The sequence below is a fragment of the Harpegnathos saltator genome, unplaced genomic scaffold (assembly GCF_003227715.2).
Source record: "Harpegnathos saltator strain DR-91 unplaced genomic scaffold, Hsal_v8.6 scaffold188, whole genome shotgun sequence".
Lineage (NCBI taxonomy): Eukaryota > Metazoa > Arthropoda > Insecta > Hymenoptera > Formicidae > Harpegnathos > Harpegnathos saltator.
Window position 1 is genome coordinate 358,015 of NW_020229970.1, and position 9,653 is coordinate 367,667.

Sequence of the window (9,653 nt, forward strand, 5' to 3'; positions counted from 1 at the left end):
AAAATAATATTGCAAAAATATATTTTAATGGAACAACTCGAAATCGAACAAGTAAGAATATTAAACTTAAAGAAATTTTTCTCTATGTGAGTTTTGTATGATATACAAGCGTTCTTAAACGTTTAAATAGTATGAGTGTGGATATCTCCACGAAAATAAGAACGTTGTGTCCACGTGAAATCCATGTGGTTTTGTGGATTCCATGTGAATGCAACGAATGCGTTCTACGTGGATTCGATATACTTTTTTGTGGGAATATACATATCAGTATGCATATAAACGTCAATATGGTCTGCTTAAGCACGATGAAGGTATTAAAAATACATAAAAACATAGAACTACAAAATAAAACATCTACAAAAAAGCGGAACGGAATTTCTGATTGATTAGCTTTCCACCATTTTTTTATTTGTTTCTGTTCCGCTTTGTTATTTCTTTCTCTATCGAAATGTATTACTTTTATACAATACTTGTACAATACTTTTATTCGCAATAAAAAGCATTTGCAGCTTTTAATAGACTGCATGAATAGTTGTATTGTATAACATTAATGTAATATGAACGTAATTATTGTTATATAACGTGTTACATTACTGTTATATTATTATTATAATGTTATCTCTAGTTTATAACAAAACAGTGTAACAGATTTATAACAGAATTATATTACAACTATGAAACCAAATTATATAACCTCAATATAACTACCCAGAAAACAACGAGGTCTTGTAGATGTCTAAAAGATATCTTATGAAAGATTTCTTTAAGATATTTCTAAAAGATATCTACAAGTTGTCTATAAGATATCTAAATAGATGTAGTGGAAGATATCTTTGTAGAATTTATAAAAGATATCTATAGACATCTGAAAGATATCTTAAAAGATATCTTCAATATATTTGTAATAGATATCTAAATGATATCTTTTAGAAGATATCTTTAAGAGCCGATTGTTTCAACTTCTTGGTAAGTTAAATAATAGTTTAATCATAATTTGTCTGTCTAATTTAAGGAAGGAATAAAAATAGACAAATTAACTAATTACTTTAAACTTGGAACAACCGGCCCTAAGGCCGGTATTCTATAAGAAATTGTTCTCCTATGGGATATATCGTATCATCCGATCTCGTGTGAATCTTCAATTATATTTAAGACATTCTGAAGTTCATCTTGGCTGCATTCCCTAATTCACGGCCAATACTGAAAATCTGTAGTTCATGTAACGTATATAGAATTTCAGTGCTGTCAGTGAATTACAGAACGCAACCCTTGAGATACTTCGTAGCCAATAAAATAATCCGTGCAACATAACAACAAACAACAGACAAATAACAACAAAGAACAGCCCAGATAGCAAAATGTGCGCAAACATGTCTTTTAGACTTCTAAAAGATGTCTAAAAGACGTCCTACTTCTTTTAGAAGTTTTTAAACATCTTTGTAGACATTGTGCTATCTGGGAGGTAAACAAAAACAGATCGATTGCGTATCTTGAAACGTGGTGAATTCTAGTAAATTCACTCACTTTTGTCATTCACTTGTTTCAATACACGCAATCGACTCCCAGACCTCGTGACTTCCTACCGAAAAGAAACCGTGCGGTTCAAGGATCCGATATTTATCAAAGGTAATCCTCGAAATCCTTCAAATTTACAATTGTATCTGTCTTTATACTTAAATCCTTTTGCCATTCAATGTTTAATATTTTCTGTGCGATTTGTATAACTAAGAATATTTTAATATAATTTACTCTATCCTAACCTTATGTTTTGCTGGAAAATTAATGTTAGTAATAAATGTGCTACATTTTGTACTTCAATGAACATTAGGATTTTAATCAATCACATTTTATGTTTAGGTTTACAACGGAATTGACACAATATTCGGACTGTACCAGTAGTATTTGGTTGTTTTCCTCCGTCTTCACACAATTATCGCCATAGAAATGATCTAATTTAATGAATTACTTGCTGATAAATTCCTCGATAAGGTATTCAAGTAATGATTACGATTCTTTGAAAAATTGAAAATTAGAAATAACATAACAAGCAAATAACCAAACCTGTGCGAGCAATCTATTAGCAGTATTTGTGACACAATCCTCCATTACATTTAAGACCTTCTGAAGCTTATCTTGGCTACATTCCCTAATTCACTGCCAGTACTGAAAATCTATAGTTCATGTAACGTATACTATAGCATTTCAATGCTGTCAGTGAATTACAGAACGCAGCCCTTGAGACACTTCGTAGCCAATGAAATAATCCGTGCAACATTTGATTAGATAGTTCAGCAGTGCAATTCCAAACAACAGACCTCATGACTTCCCACCGAAAAGAAACGTGCGGTTCAAGGATCCGATATTTATCAAAGGTATCCTTCGAAATCCTTCAAATTTACAATTGTATCTGTCTTTATACTTAAATCCTTTTGCCATTCAATGTTTAATATTTTCTGTGCGATTTGTATAACTAAGAATATTTTAATATAATTTACTCTATCCTAACCTTATGTTTTGCTGGAAAATTATAATGTTAGTAATAAATGTGCTACATCTTGTACTTCAATGAACATTAGGATTTTAATCAATCACATTTTATGTTTAGGTTTACAACGGAATTGACACAATATTCGGACTGTACCAGTAGTACTTGGTTGTTGTCTTCCGTCTTCACACAATTATCGCCATAGAAATTATCTAATTTTATGAATTACTTGCTGGTAAACTCCTCGATAAGGTATGTTCAAGTAATGATTACGATTCTTTGAAAAATTGAAAACTAGAAATAATATAATAAGCAAATAACCAAACCTGTGCGAGCAATCTCTTAGCAGCATTTGTAACACAAAGGCAATAGATTGCACACAGTATGTATTAATTAGGTTTTTATGGCAGATTCGTGGTATATTGCGTGCAGAGCCTGCTAATAGACGTTAGCAAGATCTGCATTCTGCCATCAAGCTGCTGTCAGAGCTGTCATAGATTGTGTTAGCATACTCTGCCGGCAGTCTAACAACAGATTGTGGACACAGATGTCTGTGGATCTGTCGCCAATCTGACGTCAGTATGTGCACTGATTGTTTCAGATTTGAGGGTTTCATGGTCGGTGAATTTCTTCATTGTAATAGTTTCCGGTTGAGTACCGCGTCCTGAAACAGTTTTATGTCGACGTTTCGCTAACATTGCAGTTTGCATCTTCAAGGCTGAGGAGTCCTGATATTGAATTTTCCTCTTTCGTGAGTGTGCTTAGGTATCCCTTTCCTTGTGTTGAAGAAAGAAGAGGAGAGAATAATTAATATCAAAGCTCTCAGCTCTTAAGATGCAAACTGCAACGTTTCTGAAACGTCGATATAAAGCTGTTCCAGGACGCAGTACTCATCTGGACGCTACTACAAAGAAGAAATAGGATATGATGTTTCTTTTTTAATCTACACGAAATATCTTTGTAATAAAATCATTGATATTCATTCAAAGATAAAATTAAAAAATATAATAGTTTAAAAGATATTTCATACTCTGGCATAATTAATATAATAATATTAAATATTAAATATCTGGAATAATTTCACTTTTTCATATATTCGATATTCGATTTTCGTATTTTTATATGTGGAAGAACTACATATTATTTATTAAATATTTTGCCTTTATATCATGAAATTTTCATCATTTGTATGTAGGTTTCAAACGACATATAATAAAAAAATTAATAATGCCGAAAAGAAAAAGATATAACGATTTGAGTCGGTCTCAACAATGACGTCGGCGACAAAATATTGATTGTGCAGTACATACTATTGATACAGGCGATACATATAATATTAATTTAGACATTGAGATTCCTCATGAAATGTCTAATGACAATATTCTTATTGAAGAGAATAGTAACAATTATTTGAATAATAATAATATATATATGTATGGAGATGTCGAAGAATGCAATCAAAGAATTGATTCTTATTCAAATTGTAGTTATTCAGAATCTGATATGGAATTGATTGCCGAATGCAATAATCAATGTTATAAAGATTTGAGTTTTAATGTACAGAAAGAACTTGCATTATACAAATTTCTTCGGACATGGAGTCTTGAGTATAACATTACTCATGTGGCTCTAACAAAATTGCTTCAAGGTCTCAAAATCAATGGATATGAAAAGCTTCCTTGTAATGCGAGAACTTTATTGGGAACTCCGAGAACAACATCAATAATTAAGAATCATTCTGGTACTTTTTATTATCATGGATTGCAGACAGCATTGAAGAATCATTTACGATATAATAAACCTCTCCATGAACGTTGTGAAAATGAAATTAAAATCAACTTAAGCATTGACGGACTACCATTGGCAAAGAGTTCTAAATCGCAATTTTGGCCACTTTTAGGGCAAATTGTCCACGTTCATTATAGAGAAAAACCTTTTGTCATTGGAGTATTCCACGGATATTGTAAGCCGAAGAAACCGAATGAGATTATTCATCAATTTATTGAAGAATATAGTGAAATTCAAAATAAAGGATTCCAATATCGAGGAAAAAAATACAAAGTTTTAATAAATGCTATAATATGCGACGCCCCGGCAAAAGCATTCATGAAATGTATTAAAAGTCATACAGGATATTATGGATGCGATAAATGTGAAGAGGAAGGTGAATGGAGGAACAATCGAATGTTATTCCTTAATGAAAATGCTCCATTACGCACAGATGCAAAATTTTTATTACGACATAATGAAGATCATCATGTGGATAATTCACCTTTTGAAAACATTGGATTGAAAATGGTAACACAGTTCCCATTAGATTATATGCATCTTGTTTGTCTCGGTGTCATGAAAAGACTTATAAATATGTGGATCCGAGGAATAAAGGGCATTAAACTGCGTGCTTCTCAAATTGATCAATTATCTATAGATTTAAAGCAGTTAATAACATACATACCTAGAGAATTTTCTAGGAAACCAAGAGGTTTAGATGAATTAGATCGCTGGAAAGTGACAGAATTTAGACTGTTTCTCTTATATACTAGTCTATCAATTTTATGGTCATATTTGCCAAATGATTATTTGAGACATTTTTATGTTCTACATTGTGCAATTTATATTCTTTGTAATCCTGCCGATTGCGAATACAATAACGAATATGCACATGAATTATTAGTACATTTTGTACAAACATTTAAAATGTTATATTCTGAGAACTACGTTACATACAATGTACATAACTTGGTTCATTTACATGTTGATGTTAAGAATCATGGGTGTCTGGACATGTTCAGTGCTTTTCCATTCGAAAATTATTTTCAAGAAATGAAACGAATGCTACGAAAAAATGCACAACCGTTACAACAATTGCACAGACGATTAATGGAAAAATGTCAAACTGTAAGAAATATTGGGTATAAACCTGAAGAATATCCCATTCTTCAAAATGCCAAGAACGAAGAATTATTGTTTGGATGTACACAATCTCATAAAGAAATAATATTTGAAAAATTTACACTATCCTGCATCAAAGAAGCCGATTTTTATTGTTATATGAATAACAGAAATGTTCTCATGATTGAATATATTGGAAAAAAGAATGGAGAAACAGTAATACTTGGAAAAAAGTTAAAAAATTTCGATAATATATCTTCATATCCATGTGATTCGCGAAATTTGAAAATCTATGTCGGAAATGAATGGTCTGAAATTGGAATGTATCCAATAAGTCAAATAAGCGCAAAAGCAATGCGACTTCCTTACAAAGATACATTTTGTATAATTCCTATTCTACATACTAATGATTGAAGTGAGTTGTTATTTTTTATAAAAACAACTGTAATAATTTATAAATAAAACTACTAATTTATAAATTGTATTATATCATACATAAATATATTATATTATACAAATAATATTGTTTAATCCAATTTGTAATTATGATAGATATTTATATAAATAATAAGTTTTATATATATAAATATTTTTTAACAATAAATTATGACAAGTTTGAACCATAATTTGGATGCTTTAGGATAGAAAATCATAATAATTATGAGTGAAATTATTTTCATTTATTCTCTTAAATACTTCATCATTACTTAATCAGTATTTATTGTTACAGATGTATTACGTCGTATTTTGGGACGAATACTGCCAAGTCGTTCCCGATTCTTGGGTAAACTTTAATGCAAAAACATTTACGTTTCCATTGTCTAAAAAAAATATTACCAATACAATAAAGAAGAAGATAAGTCCTGGAAATGATTGGAACATCAGTCATTTTCATAAAATTTTAGGACCTTACAATACATTTGATAAGGCTCGGGAAGCAGAAAAATCTTGTATTGATATATCCACTTCGGATGATATTCAATTTGCTTCTTTAAATGAACCAATCCAAACATTGCCTCTGAAACGTTTGATAACGAAAAAAAAATTTTATGACGATGAATCGAATAATTACGTGAATAATTGTAAGTTTCAAATTCTATTACAGCAAATTACAAAATATAATATGATAAAACGTAAAGTAGCACATTGAAAATGAGTAACAAAACTAATTTACTAATATAATTATATACTATATATAAGTATATAATTATAAAGATAAGTATATAATTATAAAGATAAGTCGTAAATCGTTGAAAAAACTAATTTTCTATAAAATATAGGTAATATTTCCAAGAAATATAAATCAAATCAACATCCCCCATCAAATTATAAAATACACGAAGGGATTGGAGCTACATCTACAAATGTTGAACTTGAGAAAAATTCATTACATTTTAGATCAGTGAGTTCGGAATATAACGTGCAGAAGCGGGTGAATACTACAAATATTAATGATTAATATATAGAGAAAAATAGCGCTAATTAGGACGTGCTTTTATTCAGACATCGATTATTTTTTAATAATTTATAATTGGAATAATCGTAACTATCAATACATAGCTGCAAAATAGACATTTCACACGCATTTCTATGTTGTTCAGTGAAACAAAATAGTAGCATTTGATAAAACCATTTATATATTTATTACAATACGTGAATAATTATTACTTAATTAATAGTATTTTATATTTTTATTTATTTATATGTAAATATAGATGAGAGTTGAATAAATTCGGACAAAAATCGTTATTTAATTTATAAATACATACATAAATATATATTTGTACACACACACGTATATGTTAGATTTACACACACATACAATTTGTATATTAATATACTTTGAATTCCAGGAGGAAGATAAAATTTTATCCGTCAAAAATAATCCATCTAATTGCAATGTCCCTTCACCTTTAAATGAACACCAATTTTCAATTCAAGTTTTTCATGAGGATGAGCAAGATGATGAAGAGATGACGGATGATACTAATTCTCGTGATTATGATCGGAACATCGATAATAAGGAAAATGAGATAATTGGTAATGACAAATTATATAGCGGTATACTTTTTGTCATGGCATATATTATATAAAGTTAGTTGAATAAGTAAATTCAATAATCTGTGAACCTATTTCTATTATTTTATTTAGCGATGAAGGCTCTCCCAATTACAGAAATGAATGTAGACGAGGATATACATGTAATTATAAGTAAGATACATTTTTCTTTCATATAGATGAATACTTTCTTTCATATAGATGAATACTAATTGATTGATCATACTAATGAATACTAAACAGTGAAAATAGTAAATCATTTCTAAAAATTTGTAAATTTTAGTAATGTATTGTTTTAGTATTGTCATCATATATAATATAGTTATTATTATATTTCCAAAATACTTTTATCGTATATTGTAGTGTACAAAGTTATTAATAACATTAAAAAATTAGTCTCTGAAGATGCTTACAGTAAAATATGAATGATGAAATATAAATAGTTCTTCTTGCAGGTTCTTTATATGAAAAAGTAGATACTTTACATCAAGACTTTCAACAATTCAAAACAGAGATAAAACACGAAGCAGCTAAAAATAACACAAAATTGAAAGAAATAGTTGCTATTTTAAGAGAAAGTTTCCAAAGAAATGAAGAAAATGAAGCAATAACTATGGATTTAATGCCTGAATTTCCAATGACATCCGTCGAGGAATACGTACAATTTAATGAAACATTGAAAAATGATGAAGCAATTCGTAAATGTTTTGTAAGTATATTTTGAATAATGTGCAATTCAATCAGTGATTCATTGACTGATATGAAGAAAGTATTTATATTCATATGTGTGTGTGATATATATATATATATATATATATCACACACACATATGAATATATTGAATAATAAATATTTTCTTCATATCAGTCAATGAATCACTAATTGAATTGCACATTATATATATATATGTGTGTGTGTGTCTGTGTGTGTGTGTGTGTGTATGTGTGTGTGTGTGTGTGTGTGTATACAGAGTATTTGTTAACTAAAGGATCATATTCAATGGAGGCATAGAGCTGATTAAGATAAACAAAAGTCAAATATCTTTTTGCAAAAATCATAAAAATTACTGAGTAATGCATGAATAAAAATCGTGCATCGCAGCGGTAGTAAGAGGTGCGTTTGGTCGCTGAAGCTCGCATATCGAATCAAGTCGTCTAGCAATAGTTATCGGCGCGCGGCAAGAAGAAGAAAGGATTATTTCTGCACATTTTCCCTTCTGCTTGTCACGTGCCGGTAAGTATCGTTAGATGATTTAACTCGATCTGCGAGCTGCAGAGACCGAACGTGAGTTCTACAACCAATTTTTGTTCATGCATAAATCGGCTATTTTTATAATTTTTACTACATGATATTTGACTTTCTTGTTTATCTTAATCAGTTCTATGCCTCCATTGAATATGATCCCTAAACAAACACTCTATATATTCATACATATGTGTATGTGTACAAATACTTTCTTCGTATCCATCAATATATAATTTTATGCCCAATCGAAAACATTGTCGCATATGTGAAAATAGTTTGGTAGCAGGATTTCATATATCTTGCATCAAATTTATTGTTTACTTGCGATCTACTGTTGATGATATTAGATTGCACTCGAAATCTGCTCACATAGATTTGGCCATATGTATATAGTAATATCGAAATACGAATAATAATAAATAATAAAAGAAAAAAAGTCACGTATACGAACATTAACGTATATATTAACATTATTCTTTGCAGGAAAAGAAAATAAAGTGTATTGGTGGTGACTCTACACAAAAAATGATCTCCAATATACTCACATATTGCATAACATTTGATGTAGGACACAAGTTGACTTGGACTGGTGCAAAAAATACTATCGCAATCGAAATACAACTTTTGCAAACATTATAGTTAGTACGTATATTTTAACAATTACAAATAAACTATATATATATATATGTCTCTTAATTTTTCCAAATGTTAAATTCTCTTTTATATCATTTTCAAATATAGATACAAAAATACTTTTAAACATTATGATATGTAGGACTATAACTTGTCATAATGTTTAGAGTACTATTATTTTGTTTTTATATTAAATAGATATGAAATTTTTTCCAACCAGATATATCTACTAGTACTAAAAAACATATAAATACTATCCACAGGTACTGTCAATCGTACAAAAGGAAATGGACCTGACTGTACCATTGCATTGATTGTCAAGCATGTAAAAAACTGGCTG

At 29.6% G+C, this 9,653-nt stretch overlaps 1 protein-coding gene across 8 annotated transcripts; it reads left to right on the forward strand.

Moving 5' to 3' along the window:
• Positions 1-946: 946 nt before the first annotated feature.
• Positions 947-9,653, forward strand: LOC112588310 (uncharacterized). 8 transcript variants are annotated; one of them, XM_025297809.1, is made up of 11 exons: positions 947-1,626; positions 1,858-1,989; positions 2,284-2,372; positions 2,606-2,737; positions 6,108-6,459; positions 6,658-6,809; positions 7,231-7,417; positions 7,529-7,588; positions 7,891-8,144; positions 9,164-9,322; positions 9,577-9,653. In XM_025297809.1, the coding sequence occupies exons 5-10, from the start codon at positions 6,108-6,110 to the stop codon at positions 9,317-9,319; spliced, it is 1,161 nt and encodes a 386-aa protein (XP_025153594.1). In that variant the 5' UTR covers positions 947-1,626; positions 1,858-1,989; positions 2,284-2,372; positions 2,606-2,737; the 3' UTR covers positions 9,320-9,322; positions 9,577-9,653. The 8 variants fall into 8 exon arrangements, 6 of the variants coding, with proteins under 6 accessions (XP_025153594.1, XP_025153595.1, XP_025153597.1 ...); XM_025297810.1 differs by having other exon boundaries at positions 2,288-2,372; XM_025297812.1 differs by lacking the exon at positions 1,858-1,989.